This window comes from Erpetoichthys calabaricus, chromosome 6 (assembly GCF_900747795.2).
Source record: "Erpetoichthys calabaricus chromosome 6, fErpCal1.3, whole genome shotgun sequence".
Lineage (NCBI taxonomy): Eukaryota > Metazoa > Chordata > Cladistia > Polypteriformes > Polypteridae > Erpetoichthys > Erpetoichthys calabaricus.
This window is the reverse complement of record NC_041399.2, coordinates 163,678,884-163,696,150: the sequence shown is the minus strand read 5'-3', so window position 1 is coordinate 163,696,150 and position 17,267 is coordinate 163,678,884. Positions and strand designations below refer to the sequence as shown.

Sequence of the window (17,267 nt, the reverse complement as noted above, 5' to 3'; positions counted from 1 at the left end):
AAAGAAATAAAGGACTTAAACAAGAAAAATGTGTAACAGCTTCAGAATACAAAAGACATGGAGATATGTTTAATTACTAAGTTTCTTATAACATTTACAGAAATTCTAGAAAAAAATTGAAGAAAAAATATGGGAAAATACAAGTTAGGGAGTAAAATTAGAGTACTTGCTACTCAGCTTGAAGATGTTAAGCAAATGTTTATAACTTGTATTGAAATAGTTGAACAACTGACATCCGCCACTAATGAAAAAGCAGTGGCTGCAAAATCAGAATGCAAAGTGCTCACTGACAAACTGGCTGCACTGGAAGACAGATACAGAAGGAACAACATCAAAAGCAAATGTCTCCCAGAAAACTTCTAAGTTAATTCTAATCTTTTCTACACCACTGCTGGGGGGTTCGTTTTGTTCTGGACGTCTCTTGGAAAATTAGAGGACCGGGACTTTGTGAAGTGTGGGGGGCTTGGGGGAATCCGCTGCGTTTGACTCCACAGGTTGTGTTGTTTGGGCGCCATCTACTGACTCTGGGAATCCGCCGCATTTTGGGAAGCCGCTGCGTTTGACCCCACAGGTTGTGTTGTTTGGGCGCTCACAGGTTGTGTTGTTTGGGCGCCATCTACTTATTCTGGGAAGCCGCCACGTTTTGGGAAGCCGCTGCGTTTGACTCTGGGGCCGGCGCCACGGTGCAGTACGCATGAGCCTCGGTGTGTCTGCCGTGCATGAATTAATTGTGGTTTAGTAAGATAGATAATAGTTATTCTGGTCAGTTTAAAGAATACAAGACACAATCTAAGGTTTTTTTTTGACTCATTACAGATACCACAGCTAGATAATCTTACTGCTGTAGAAGTGGACAAACCTCTGACACTCTCAGGATTACTACATGCTATAAACTCTCTTCAAAGTGGGAAAGCAGCCTGTCCCAATGGTTACCCAGTGGAATTTTATTAAAAAAAAAAAAAAATTAAAATAAGTTAGCTACACTATTATTAGCAATGTTTATAGAAGTTAAAGACAACAAAATTCTACCTCAAACTTTTCGCCAAGCATTAATCACCGACTTTCCTAATAAAAATAAGGACTTACTACAATGTGCACCATACAGACCAATCTCACTCCTGAATAATGACATTAAGATACTCTGCACAGTTCTAGCCAAAAAGATTGAGAAGTGCTTCCCTCTATAATACCATTAAGACCACACCGGATTTATTAATGGCAGACACTTAGCTTCAAATCTTCAACATTTGCTTAATATAATACAGGGTGGGCCACAAAAAAGTGGTCCGCCTCCACGAGACAACTCTTGTCTTGTCTGCTGCCAGATAGGTGGCTGCAGTCGTGTCGCCTACCTTGTTTCCTTTCTGTCTGACCCCTTGCTGTCATCTTCTGTAAATGTGAGTACCAAATTTGACTATTTTTCTCTTCACCACATAATGCAGTCATCACGGTGGAGGCAGGCCACTTTTTCATGGGCCACCCTTAATGCACCCATTAAATCTAACACCCCAGAGATCTTACCTTTGAATGCAGAAAAAGCATTTGATATGGCTGAATGGAACTACCTTATTCACCACATTGCACAAATTTGGGTTTGGCCCAGACACATGTGCAGGGATCAAACTACTCCATACTAGTCCAGAAGCCTCAGTTTGTATTAACAATATTACTTCAGACTACTCAAACTAGAATGTGGTACTCAATAAGGATGCCCCCAATCAACATTACTCTTTGTAATCGTCATTTAGCCATTTGCTATTTACTTTCGAAATGCATCAGAGAAGGACTTGAATAGAAAATATCACTATATGAAGATGATATGGTACTGTACATAATTAAACAAGACCTGAATAGATGGTCTACCCTCCATCTCACATTAGCAGGGAGAATCAACACTGTTAAGATGAACATCCTTCCTAAGCTTCTTTTTCTATTTCAAAGCATCATCATATACAGGATGAGTCAAAATTATGTTAACACTAAGAGATTATTTTTATCCCAACCACATCTTTCCAGGTCGATGGATAGGTCGTGGTGGACAATTGCCATGGCCTTCAAATTCCCCTGATTAGATACCCTGTGATTTCTGGTTATGGGGTATGGTGAAGGACAGCGTGTATAGCATGAAAGTTTGTGATATCAATGACCTGAAGGACAGAATATGGACTGTGGTATCATCTATTCCCCGTGAAATGTGTGTCCGGATTTTAAATGGTATTGTTGCTCATTGGTTTTTGTGTGTTGAACATGATGACGAACAGGTTGAGACATTCCTGTAAATCATCTTACACATATGAAGTATGTTTTGTGAATAAATTGCTTCTGCCATTCAAATGTTAACATAATTTTGACTCGCCCTGTACATTAACAAAATTTTTTTTAAGAAATGAAATTCAATCATTACTTCATTCATTTGGAATTCTAAACATCCACACATCCAAAGGGCGACTCTACAACAACCTAAAGCAGAATGGGGCATGTCAGTACCTAACTTTCAATTTTATTACTGGGCAACAAATATACAGGCCATAAGGACGTGGACATTGACACAAATTGATAAATATAAACAAGCCTGGTCCGAAATAGAATTAAAATCTTGTAGTACTTTTTTATATTTTCTACTCTGTACCAAGATAAATACAAAATATTGACATAAACTAATAATCCCTTTGCCCTTCATTCACTCAGAATATGGAACCAATGTAGGAAGCACTTCAAGACAGAGAAGCTTTTATCTATTGCACATCTACATGACAACTACCTTTTTCAACCCTCTCAAACATGCACAGTATTTAATGTTTAGAAAATGTCCAGGATTAAAACATTTAGAAACTTGTACATAGATAATGTCTTTGCATTCAACGAGCAATTAAGCTTTAAATTTAACTTCTCAAAAACACAATTTTTCCACTACTTTCCAGCTAGAAACTTTGCTAAACAGAACCTACCCAAGTTTCCTCACCACTCAACTATTTCTATTACGGATGAAATATTGATCAGTCTTGAAGACTCAAATAACATCTCTACAATTTATAAAACATTTTTTTGTCCCTTCTTTTCCCAGGGTACAACGGGGAAAGGATTTTTCTCTTAATATTTCAGAAAAGGAGTGGAGGGTAGCCATGTGTTTGGTGTACTCCCAGATGGGCTTAACACTAGAATTACCAGAGCCTACGAAAAAACTCGTAAATCCGTCCCACCTTAAATCGCATCTTAAATCCGTTTGCACATCTCCGCTAGAGTCCTTTGTCATCTAAATGTGCTGATAAACAAAAGCTACTAGCAGCCAGCTATTCCATCCCCCCACCGACTTAGAACGAACTTCTCCTAGCTCATGCCTTGCCTTGATTTGATTATCTGGGATTGAAGTGGAGTTTTAGAGTGGAAGTAATATAGTGTTATTTGGAATACATGCATTTCATGTGTGTTCCGTTCCGTTCAGTAGTCTGTGCAAACACATTTTTAAAACAGAAACGTTTTTCATATTCTAATAGTAAATGACAAAATGTAGGCATAAACTATATAACGTATGAAGTCTGAAGTCCATATATCAAAGAAACACTTTCACAAAAGGTACAAATAAGAGAACACGTGCGCTGTTATTCAAAAATATAACTGCACAAAAAAAAAAGCCGCGCTACCATGCCACATTGACACTCTTACTGCAACCGCCGTGGTGGCGTAATGGTATCAGCTCCTGACTGGGAATCAGAGGGTGGCGAGTTCGATCCCGCACGGCTCCAATTCGAGAAGTGAGCTGCCTCTTATTCTTACAATTTTAGAATAACAACATAAATTTGATTTCAGTCTGTAACAGCCGGTGTAACTTATGATACTGGTAAAGGTTAGCTTTTTTTTTTTTTTTTTTTAATTCACTTTTCATTCTCGCAGTCGCATTCAGAATCAATCCATACAACCCCATCTGACATAAAGACGCGCTATAGGTCTGCAGTGTACCACAATGCATACTACCGCCCCCCCCCCCCCCCAAAAGGGTTCTGACACACAATCGCTGGCGAAGCTGCCTTCTTCGTATCTCACCGTCACTTGAAATCAGCAGTTCTTAGCATTGCACCACGCAAGCTGTCGTATCAACCACCAACTGTAACTTGCTTTCTTTATTCTTCGGTTATACTCTTGAATAAAAATGCACTTTTATTTATGTGAAAACAGCTGTGTCAGATGGGGTTGTATGGATTGATTCTGAATGCGACTGCGAGAATGAAAAGTGAATTAAAAAAAAAAAAAAAAAAAAAAAGCTAACCTTTACCAGTATCATAAGTTACACCGGCTGTTACAGACTGAAATCAAATTTATGTTGTTATTCTAAAATTGTAAGAATAAGAGCAGCTCACTTCTCGAAGTGGAGCCGTGCAGGATCGATCTCGCCACCCTCTGATTCCCAGTTAGGAGCTGATACCATTACGCCACCGCGGCGGTTGCAGTAAGAGTGTCAATGTGGCATGGTAACGCGGCTTTTTTTTTGTGCAGTTATATTTTTGAATAACAGCGCACGTGTTCTCTTATTTGTACCTTTTGTGAAAGTGTTTCTTTGATATATGGACTTCAGACTTCATACGTTATATAGTTTATGCCTACATTTTGTCATTTACTATTAGAATATGAAAAACGTTTCTGTTTTAAAAATGTGTTTGCACAGACTACTGAACGGAACGGAACACACATGAAATGCATGTATTCCAAATAACACTATATTACTTCCACTCTAAAACTCCACTTCAATCCCAGATAATCAAATCAAGGCAAGGCATGAGCTAGGAGAAGTTCGTTCTAAGTCGGTGGGGGGATGGAATAGCTGGCTGCTAGTAGCTTTTGTTTATCAGCACATTTAGATGACAAAGGACTCTAGCGGAGAGGTGCAAACGGATTTAAGATGCGATTTAAGGTGGGACGGATTTACGAGTTTTTTTGTATGCTCTGGTAATTCTAGTGTTAAAGTGGAGAAGGACAAACAAATCGTAATTGCCTTTACCTCATTAGCACTAGACTTATCTTGCTCAACCATAAGAATCCCACCCCACCCCTTTTATGTTAGTGGGCAACTGAGGTTATACTATTTGAAATTGGAAAAAAATCAAATTCTCACTTAGAGGATCTGTTTAAAACTTTTTAAAACTATGACAGGCTCTAATCAATAACATTTTAGAATAAGCTTCTACAGTACATGGGGGAAAAGGATACTCTTTCTTTCTTTGCTGCTTTTAAAGATTTGCTTTATTGGCTCTCCTCTCTTTCTCTTGCGTGGGGGGTTGAATTTTGGTTTGTCCGATTGTATGGAATGTTATTTGCTTCTGATTAAAATCAATTTAGAAAAAAATCTTTTTTTTTACAATTTTACAAAGAAGTAATTTCTACTAATATATACATACACACAGAATAATAATAATAAAAATATATATATATATGTATATATTTCCATCCATCCTCTTCTGCTTATCCGAGGTCGGGTCGCGGGGGCAGCAGCTTGAGCAGAGATGCCCAGACATACACACACACATGCACGCACACCCACACACATACTTACTATGACACACTAACATTAAGAACTTTTAGCCAAAGAATTTCTTGTGACTGTTTGAGGAGGGTTGTTGCTTGTTTTGATATTTCTACATTTCTTGATTGAATGACTAACTACCTAAGCATTGTTTACATTACTTAAGACCGTGATAGAATTAAAGAGTATTCCTTATATCGTTTCAAAATGCCTTTTAAACCATTATTCCTTTAAGCAAAAGAGACAGATTTCAAATAAACTATCATTCCCCTGTTTTTATTAATACTTAAGGATAGGACAACATTTCACACAGGGATACAAGCATTTATCAATAACTATCTGTAAACTACACTTTAATTCTCTGAAATGTATTCTTCTGATGGTAAATTCTATGTTTTTTTTTTTAACAATTTGAATACTTCAAGGTAAACTTTCTGATATTTCTTGAATGGGGAGAATATGATTGAAAAATTTTATATACCTTAACCTTAATACCAGACTGATGGTTGTTTTTGATGAGTCGTCTACAGGCACATTAGTAGGGACAGGTGCTGATGGAACCTGAAAATTAAGAAAAAATATATTAAAGAGTTCTTTGACAGGTTTGCTTTACAGTAACACAAAGGATGAAACCAAAAGAACTGTAATTGTCTCATTACGAAACTCAACAACAACAATTTATTTCTTGTATAGCCCAAAAATCACACAAGGAATGTCTCAATGGGGCTTAACAGGCCCTGTTTTTGATAGCCCCCCAAGCCTTGACTCCCTATGAAGACAAAATTTACAATGAACATATAAAAGGTGAAGTAAATTTTATATGGCGAAAAGGTTATTTAGATATATTTTCAGTGCATAAAGATCTGAAATAATAGTGATTTTTAGTGACTTTTAATCCTTTATTCACCATGTACAATTTCTTGTATTAAGAATTTGTCATTTTTCATATACACCAACTTACTGTCTAAAGACTCAGAGTTTTGGGGTGAGGGCACAGGGTCAGCTATTTGTACAGTGCCCCTGGAGCTATTGCAGGTTAACGGCCTTGCTCAAGGGCCCAATGGAGTAGCATTTATTCTATCACTGCTGGGATTTGACCCAGTTACTAGATAGATAGATAGATAGATAGATAGATAGATAGATAGATAGATAGATAGATAGATAGATAGATACTTTATTAATCCCAATGGGAAATTCACATTCTTCAGCAGCAGCATACTGATACAATAAATAATATTAAATTAAAGAATGATAATAATACAGGTGAAAAAAACACACAATAACTATGTATAATGTTAAATATTAACGTTTACCCCCCCTGGTGGAATTAAAGAGTCGCATAGTTTGGGGGAGGAACGATCTCCTCAATCTGTCTGTGGAGCAGGACAGTGACAGCAGTCTGTCGCTGAAGCTGCTCTTCTGTCTGGAGATTATACTATTAAGTGGATGCAGTGGATTCTCCATAATTGATAGGAGCCTTCTGAGCGCCCTTCGCTCTGCAACAGATGTTAAACTGTCCAGCTCCATGCCAACAATAGAGCCTGCCTTCCTCACCAGTTTGTCCAGGCGTGAGGCGTCTTTCCTCTTAATGCTGCCTCCCCAGCACACCACTGCGTAGAAGAGGGCGCTCGCCACAACTGTTTGATAGAACATCTGCAGCATCTTATTGCAGATGTTGAAGGACGCCAGCCTTCTAAGGAAGTATAACCGGCTTTGTCCTTTCTTGCACAGCGCATCAGTATTGGCAGTCCAGTCTAATTTATCATCCAGCTGCACTCCCAGATATTTATAGGTCTGCACCATCTTCACACAGTCACCTTTGATGATCACGGGGTCTATGAGGGGTCTGGGCCTCCTAAAATCCACCACCAGCTCCTTGGTTTTGCTGGTGTTCAGGTGTAGGTGGTTTGAGTCGGACCATTTAACAAAGTCATTGATTAGGTCCCTATACTCCTCCTCCAGCCCATTCCTGATACAGCCCACGATAGCAGTGTCATCAGCGAACTTTTGCACATGGCAGGACTCCGAGTTGTATTGGAAGTCCGATGTATATAGGCTGAACAGGACCGGAGAAAGTACAGTCCCTTGTGGCGCTCCTGTGTTGCTGACCACAATGTCAGACGTGCAGTTCCCAAGACGCACATACTGAGGTCTGTCTTTAAGATAGTCCACGATCCATGCCACTAGGTATGAATCTAATCCCATCTCTGTCAGCTTGTCCCTAAGGAGCAGAGGTTGGATTGTGTTGAAGGCGCTAGAGAAGTCTAGAAACATAATTCTTACAGCACCACTGCCTCTGTCCAAGTGAGAGAGGGATCGGTGTAGCATATAGATGATGGCATCTTCCGCTCCCACCTTCTCCTGATATGCAAACTGCAGAGGGTCAAGGGCGTGTTGAACCTGTGGCCTAAGGTGGTGAAGCAGCAGCCTCTCCATGGTCTTCATCACATGTGATGTCAGAGCAACAGGCCGAAAGTCATTCAGCTCACTAGGACGTGATACCTTTGTGACTGGGGTGATACAAGATGTTTTCCAAAGCCTCGGGACTCTCCCCTGTTCCAGGCTCAGGTTGAAGATGCGCTGTAGAGGACCCCCCAGCTCCGATGCACAGACCTTCAGCAGTCATGGCGATACTCCATCTGGACCTGCTGCTTTGCTGGCACGAAGTCTCCTCAGCTCTCTGCTCACTTGCGCTGTTGTTATTATGGGTGGGGATGTTTTTCCTATGCTGGTATCAGCAGAAGGATGTGTGGAGGGTGCAGTACTCCGAGGTGAGAGTGAGAGTGGGTTAGGGTGGTCAAACCTGTTAAAAAAGTTGTTCATTTGGTTTGCTCTCTTCACGTCTCTCTCAATGGTGGTACCCCGCTTCGAGCTGCAGCCAGTGATGATCTTCATCCCATCCCACACTTCCTTCATGCTGTTATTCTGCAACTTCTGCTCCAGCTTTCTCCTGTACTGCTCCTTCGCCGCCCTGAGTTGGACTCGGAGTTCCTTCTGCACGCGCTTGAGCTCATGCTGATCACCGTCTTTAAAAGCCCTTTTCTTCTGATTCAAAAGGCCCTTGATGTTACTTGTAATCCATGGCTTGTTGTTAGCATAGCAGCGTACTGTTCTTACAGGAACTACAATGTCCATACAGAAGTTGATGTAGTCAGTAGTGCAGTCAACAACTTCCTCAATGTTCTCATTATGAGATCCCTGCAGGATATCCCAGTCTGTAGTTCCAAAAAGTTCTCTCAGAGTATTCTCAGCCTCCAGGGTCCACTTCCTGAATGATCGTGTGGTTACAGGTAGGACTCTAACTTTTGGTTTATAGTGAGGCTGAAGCTGAACCAGGTTATGATCTCCTTTCCCAAGCGCAGGCAGCGGGGTGGCGCTGTATGCGTCTTTAACGTTTGCATACAGTAAATCAATAGTCTTATTTCCCCGGGTGTTACAGTCCACATACTGGGAGAATGCAGGTAATGTTTTGTCCAGCGTCACATGGTTAAAGTCCCCAGCGATTAGCACAAGCGCCTCAGGGTGCTGCGTTTGTAACTTAGCAACAGCGGAATGGATGATGTCACTCGCTGACTCCACGTCTGCCCAGATCCTTCAGCCAGAGAGCCCCCACTCTGCCCCAACGGCCACCAGTAATATGCAATTATCTATAACTTTTTGTATGTATTGGAATGTAACTTTGTATAGTATAGTATGCTGTATATTATTAAATATATATATATATATATATATATATATATATATATATATATATATATATATATATATATATACAGTAATCCCTCCTCCATCGCGGGGGTTGCGTTCCAGAGCCACCCGCGAAATAGGAAAATCCGCGAAGTAGAAACCATATGTTTATATGGTTATTTTTAGAATGTCATGCTTGGGTCACAGATTTGCGCAGAAACACAGGAGGTTGTAGAGAGACAGGAATGTTATTCAAACACTGCAAACAAACATTTGTCTCTTTTTCAAAAGTTTAAACTGTGCTCCATGACAAGACAGAGATGACAGTTCTGTCTCACAATTAAAAGAATGCAAACATATCTTCCTTTTCAAAGGAGTGCAAAGCAAGCAGTCAAAAAAAAATCAATAGGGCTTTTTGGCTTTTAAGTATGCGAAGCACCGCCGGTACAAAGCTGTTGAAGGCGGCAGCTCACACCCCCTCTGTCAGGAGCAGAGAGAGAGAGAGAGAGAGAGAGATAGAGAGAGAGATAAAAAATCAATACGTGCCCTTTGAGCTTTTAAGTATGCGAAGCTCCGTGCAGCATGTCCTTCAGGAAGCAGCTGCACACAGCCCCCCTGCTCACACCCCCCTACGTCAGCGCAAGAGAGAGAGAGAGAGAGAGAGAAAGTAAGTTGGGTAGCTTCTCAGCCATCTGCCAATAGCGTCCCTTGTATGAAATCAACTGGGCAAACCAACTGAGGAAGCATGTACCAGAAATTAAAAGACCCATTGTCCGCAGAAACCCGCGAAGCAGCGAAAAATCCACGATATATATTTAAACATGCTTACATATAAAATCCGCGATGGAGTGAAGCCGCGAAAGGCGAAGCGCGATATAGCGAGGGATCACTGTATATATATATATATATATATATATATATATATATATATATATTGAAATAGTTTTACTGTCAAATAATGCAGAGTACGATCTACATGCTGTCAAATGAACGAACCACACGCCGTAGCACAGCGTTAGGGGCTTTGCCTCTGGCGCTGACGTTCGAGGTTCGATTCCCGAGAGGGGATGCAGTGAGTGTGTACGCCTGATGAGCTCAGAATTAGGGCGAAACACGTGTTGCGTACTCTTTGCATTATTTGACGGTAAAACTATTTCAACCATTCTATGATCTGCTTCTCACAACTAAAAGAGGGCGGATGTTAGCCGACTTGCTGACCAACCACAAGCGTTACCTGGTAGGTAACCACCCATACAATCAGATTGTGATTCAGACTACGAATGCCATGAATATATATATATATATATATATATATATATATATATATATATATATATATATATATACATACAGTCGACCCTTGATATACAACCGGCCTGACATGCGAACAACTTGGTTTACGATCAAAATTTTTGTTTTGAATTACGACCAACATCTTGCATTACGACCCGAATGCAGTCACGTGTATCCGCTTTTGTGATTGTAAACAAACAGCCGAGAGTGTTCGTAAGCGTCAGTCGGAGCCCAGATACATGTGTTTGTGGACGTAATTTCGGTCAGTGCAGTGATTTATATAATTTATTTTGATAATTGCTAAGGAAGGAAGAGAAGGTAACGAAGGTAAAGAAAGCGATCACAATCAAAACAAAGAAGGAAATTGTGCGGAAATATGAGAGTGGCGTTCGTGTGACTGATCTCGCTAATATGTACAGCATGTCAAAATCCACCATCTCGACAATTTTACAAAGAAAAGATTTGTATAACGAGGCTCCTTCCAAACAATAACCACCTTCCATTTCATTCTCCTCCTCCTCCTTTCCTGCAACCCAAATGTAAAGGACACATGATACTTCAGCAGGGCTTGAATCGCAGCATTTGCGTGACTTTTATTTTGATAAGTTATTGAGTTTCCTGGTTTGCATAATTAATTGTGCAGTTTGCCGGGAATAGAAAAGGAAAATGGCGACATATGGAGTTAACAAACAAGCACCTCGCTGAAAAGTGAACAAGGTATTAATTTCTCTGTTATATGTAAAACAAATGTTACGAATGTTTATGTTAAGTTATTTATATGCCTTTTATTTGTACTTTGCCTTTTATAGCTCTTACGGTGTGTTTATGAAACAAGGTTACGGAAACGAAAATAAACATTCATAAACCATCAGTCTGAGAGTTGACCATCATTCAGCCGGGGTCGCTACAGTAAGAGCTTGACCACTCATCGTGTCCTGTCGTCCTGCCGAATTGAAGTCGCGGGTGAAGCGCTGGTGATTCGTACCCATCGAAACGGAGTTAAAGGTGAAGCGCCGGTGATTCGTCTGATTTGCAACGGAGTTTAAAGGCGAAGTGGTGACGCTCAGTTTCCACTTTACAAAGGAAAAGAAAGTATAGTTTAAGAATTTCAATACGAGGACTTCAGCAAAGGATTTTTAAATATTAGCGGCAGCTGACGAATGGATTTTGGTGCGATGGTCAAATGCAGGCGTAAACGGTTATAACGTCACCGTGAGTACTGTTGACATTAAAAAAGGGGCTGTATATATTAGTAAAGTTAAGAGAAAAACAAACGGTTTCTATATGTGTGTATATGTATGAAGAGGGATTAATCCTGACCCTTTGATAGAATTTGGCTATTTGGACTATTCTGTAACTACTGTTTAAAGGTTTAGCGTTTGCTCTTACAAGGGAACTGTGAAATATCTGACCGATTGTTCATTTGTAATTTTTGGACAGAATCATAGTTAATTCAAGGCTTTTAAAATTGATATAATTCTTTAACATTGTTACTAAGGGATATTGATATCTTTGTATTGTATTAGGTTTTTGTGTGTATACAAGTGTTTTCTTTTTTACTCTTTCACTGAGTAAGATGACAGAGCCAGGTCCACTTCTTTCAGGTGTGGGAGCATTGCAGGAGCAGATTGATAGTCTCCAGTTAAAGGGTTTAGAGCCAGATAGTTTGCTTCAAAATGAAGAAGAGAGTGCCCAGAGAGATTGCTTAGAAGAAGTGATTTACAGTAGTGAAGAAATGCAGACTAGCATTCAACAAAGACTCCAAAGGGCTGACCCTCGTCACTGTGGTCGTGAGCGAAAGCCCACAGAAAAAATGGTTATATTTCAAAATGAAGAAGCTCTAAGGAAGGAAAAAAGGCTAAACTATTTGTATGAGCAGTGGAAGATTCAAGCTCGGGAAGTAAGAGAACAGCTTAAGACAGACATCACAGAAAGCCAATTATCTGTACTGATTGATGAACTTGAAAAGAGAAAAGGTGATGTCATAGCCATTTATGTGGCCATTCGAAATAACATCACACCATCTTCAGATTTAAGACGCAGAGTAGATGCATGTGAAGCAGTGACGGCTGACATTACCAAAATTGCATATGAGAGGTTAGCTGGTATAGATGGTGAGTTTAGTGCTGAAAGAGAAAAATGTCGTCTTCGTCAGCTTCTGCATCATGAATATGCTAGATCCATTTATGGTTCTACAGTCTCAAGAGTAAGCAAAAGATCCAGCAACGATTCTGCAACTTCATGCATGGCAGCAAAACGGGCAGATGCTGCAGCAGAGTTAGCAGCAAAGGAGGCTGAATTTACAGTTATGATGGAAGAAAAAAGACAGCAAGAAAGAATACGGCAAATAGAAGAACACCAAAGAAGGGAGCTAGAGACTCACAAGTGTGAATTGGAGCGACTGAAAGCTGAAAAGGGATTGAGAGCAGCACGTGCTAGGCTGGAAGTTTACAACCATGAGGCTACAATGGAGGCCAGCATCCTGCCGATTGACTACAGCATAACAGAACAAAGACATATTCCTGCACCAGTCACCTGTCAGTCCTTCAATGAAGAAACATCTCCTCACAAAAACACAAACTTGTTTGTGCAGGCGTTACAAAACAGCATAACACTGAATAGGCTTCCAGTGCCAGAGCCATCTATTTTCAGTGGAGATCCACTTCACTTTATTGAGTGGAAGGCCTCCTTTGTATCGCTTATTGATGGAAAGAATGTTTCTTCAGCTCATAAGCTTTACTATCTCAAGAAATATATAGCTGGTCCAGCTCGTAAGATCCTAGATGGAATATTTTACAGAAGTGATGATGAAGCTTATCAGGATGCTTGGAACAAGCTAAACCATCGTTATGGTCAGCCATTTGTCATTCAGAGAGCATTTAGAGAAAACTGGCAAACTGGCCAAAGATCCAGTCGAAAGATGCTATCGGACTTAGGGATTATTCAGACTTTTTAAATGCATGTCAGGACGCGATGCCTCATGTTAAGGGTCTTCAGATATTGAATGACTGTGAAGAAAATCGGAAACTTGTACAAAAACTACCTGATTGGGTAGCATCTCAGTGGAATCGTCAGGTTACACTAACCCTAAAAGAGACTCAAGAGTTTCCAGGCTTTAAAGAATTTGCAGCTTTTCTGTCAACAGAAGCAGAGATTGCATGTAATCCAATAACCTCTCTTACTGCTCTTCATGCTTCAGAGCAGAAGGGTGAGAAACAGAATCTCACAGAAACCAAGAGAAACATGGCCAGTGTCCTTAACACTCAAAGTGTTCGTGAAAATAGTCAAAGTTTGACTAAGATAAGTATAGGATCTCAGTGTATGTTCTGTAGTGATGATGGTCATCAGCACCATAGCTGTTTAGGGATGATGTCCAAGCCTTTGGACGAGCGACGGAAATTTGTGCAGGAAAGGAAACTTTGTTACGGGTGTTTGATGCCTGGACATAATGTAAAAGACTGCTGTCATCGTCACTCCTGTGACCTCTGTAAGAAAAGGCATCCCACATGTCTTCATGACAGTAGCTATGTGCCAAGGGCAAGAACATCAACTTTTGAAACCTCAAACGAAGTTAATAGCAATGAAACAACTACTGCAGTAGCGCTCACTGTGACAGAAGGAAGACATTCTGCAAGTACCTCCATGGTTGTGCCAGTCTGGGTGTCATCATGTAGCCGCCCAGATGCTGAAAAACTTGTTTATGCTCTGCTTGATACTCAGAGTGACACTACATTTGTAGACCAAGGCATAAGTGATGCACTAGGAGCAGATACATTTCCAGTGAAACTAAAACTGTCTACCATGATTGGAAGAGACACACTTGTGAAGAGTGAAAGGGTCTTTGGACTTCGTGTTAGAGGTTACAACTCCCAGGTTTATATTGAGCTTCCTTCTGCATACACTAAAGAGTGCATACCATTAAACCGTTCCCATGTTCCTACATGCGAAACAGCACAACAGTGGAAGCATTTGTCAGAAATTGCAAATGAAATCCCACCACTGCTAGACTGTGAAGCTGGACTTCTTATAGGCTATAACTGCTCAAGAGCATTAATGCCTAGGCAGGTAATTGAGGGTGAAAATGAAGAGCCTTATGCTGTGTGCACCGACTTAGGATGGAGTATTGTAGGGCCCTCATCACCACATATGGATTCATCTAACAATATACGTCTATGCTATAGAGTCACAGTTAAAGAGCTCCCCCTGATGACACCTGCAGATGCAATTCATGTTTTGGAATCAGATTTCAAAGACACTAATGAGGAGGAGAAAAGGGTCTCTCAAGATGACATCCTTTTTCTGAGAAAATTGCAAGAAGGCATTAAGAAAAACAGCCTTAACCACTATGAAATGCCCCTACCATTCAAGAAGAGACCCAGTCTACCAAACAACGAGTCACTTGCAATTATTCGGCTTGACCATCTGAAGAGGAAATTGCAAAGAAATGATAAGTACAAAGAACACTATGTGAGTTTCATGGAAGACATCATAGAAAAGGGTGATGCAGAGGAAGTTAAAGATGAAGGCAATGAAGGTGAGACTTGGTATATTCCTCATCACGGCATTTATCATCCTAAGAAGCCAAACAAATTGCATATTGTGTTTGATTGTTCTGCTAAATATAAAGGAACATGTCTCAATGACCATCTTCTCACTGGGCCTGATCTAATGAACAGTTTGGTTGGAGTCCTTATTCGATTTCGTCAGCACAGTGTTGCTCTTATGTGTGATGTAGAAAATATGTTTCATCAATTTCATGTATGTGAGCCTGACAGGAATTATTTGCGCTTCCTTTGGTGGAAGAAAGGAAATCTACACACAGACCCTCAAAGGTTTCGAATGAAAGTACATTTGTTTGGTGCTGCTTCTTCTCCTGGATGTGCAAACTATGGGCTGAAACATTTAGCAAAAATGAACAGTGTTCTATATCCTCTAAGCTCCCAATTCATCCTAAGAAATTTTTATGTGGATGATGGAATTACAAGTGTTAACAGTACAGAACAGGGCATTAAGCTTGCAAGGGAGACTCAAGAACTTTGTGCCAAAGGTGGTCTCCGGCTACACAAGTTTGTTTCAAACAACACAACTGTCCTAGACAGCATACCACCCTCTGAGCGTGCAAGTGATGTAAAAAATTTCAGTCTTACATTTGATGACTTGCCAATAGAAAGAGCTTTAGGAATCCAGTGGCATATTGAATCAGACTGTTTTAAATTTAATTTCAGTCTCAAGGGTCAGCCTGCAACGCGTCGGGGAATTCTTTCCACTATTGCCTCTTTGTACGATCCTTTAGGATTTGTAGCTCCGTTCATTTTTAATGGTAAAAGAGTTCTCCAAGAGATGTGTAGAAAGGGCATAAGCTGGGATGACACTCTGCATGACGAGCTTCAGCCACGGTGGGAGCTTTGGAAGAATGATTTAATTAATTTGAAACATGTAAGCATCCCTCGTAGTTATGTACCTGCCAGCTTTGGAAAAGTTGTACAGGTCGAACTTCATCATTTTTCGGATGCTAGCATTTGTGGATACGGACAGAGCTCATACTTGAGACTTAAGAATGAAATTGGAGAGGTTCATTGCACCCTCGTTATGGGAAAGTCACGTGTCTCTCCTACAAAGGTTACAACTATTCCCAGGTTAGAATTGATGGCTGCAGTGATCTCAGTTAAGATCAGTAGTCTCTTGAAGAATGAACTTGAGTATTCTGATATTGATGAGTTCTTCTGGACGGACTCTAAGGTAGTTTTGGGATATATTAACAATGAGGCATGCAGATTCCACACATTTGTGGCAAATAGAGTACAGAGGATTCATCTTAGCACGACTACCCAACAATGGAGATATGTTCCAACTACTGAAAACCCAGCTGACCATGCTTCTAGAGGTCTTACTGTTTGTGAACTGCTTTCGTCAAACTGGTTTACAGGGCCCAAATTTCTTTGGGAAAGAGAATTACCTTCACACTCAGATATGATCCCAGAGCTTTCAATTGGAGATCCTGAGGTCAGAGTATCGCAAGTGCTAACCACAACAGTCACAGAGCAAAAGAGCCTCATAGATCGTCTGATCAGTTTTTCATCCTGGTCACGTGCAGTTCAAGCTGTTGCACGCATTCTTAGAAGAATTCAAAAGAACAAATCAGATGGAATTTCCACAGTAATAGAAAGACAGAATGCAAAGAGTCTTATAATAAAAACACTGCAGAAACAAGTTTACAGAAATGAGCTAAAGATACTTAAAACAGGAGTTCCACTGCCTTCACATAACAGTCTGTTTTCTCTTGATGCCTTTATAGATAAAGATGGTGTGCTCAAGGTGGGAGGAAGACTTAGTAGCTCTTCTCTTCCCGATTCGCTGAAACATCCCACAATTCTGCCCAAGAATCATCACATCACAACTTTGATAGTTGGTCATTGTCATGAAAGAATCAAGCATCAAGGGAAAGGTCTTACAATTAATGAAATCAGATCAAATGGTTTCTGGATTCCTTCCATCAGTCGAGTAGTAAAACGTCATATTCAGCAGTGCATCATCTGTAGGAAGCAGAGAAGACCTATAGAAGAACAAAGAATGGCCGACTTGCCTCCAGAACGAGTGGATCCTTCACCTCCATTCACATATTGTGGAATGGATTGTTTTGGCCCATTTCTTACTAAAGAAGGTAGAAAAGTAAATAAAAGGTATGGTCTTCTGTTTACATGTTTTTGTTCTCGGGCCATTCATATAGAAATGCTGGATGACATGTCAACAGATGCTTTTATCAATGGGCTCC

The 17,267-nt window shown here is 40.4% G+C and overlaps 1 protein-coding gene across 1 annotated transcript in view; it reads right to left on the bottom strand.

The window, feature by feature from the left end:
* Positions 1-17,267, bottom strand: part of oxsr1b (oxidative stress responsive kinase 1b) — a 279,446-nt gene that overhangs the window by 21,623 nt on the left and 240,556 nt on the right. The window contains exon 14 of the mRNA XM_028804090.2: positions 5,997-6,076. Coding sequence (XP_028659923.1) covers positions 5,997-6,076 — 80 coding nt within the window. The remainder of the gene's footprint in view (positions 1-5,996; positions 6,077-17,267) is intronic.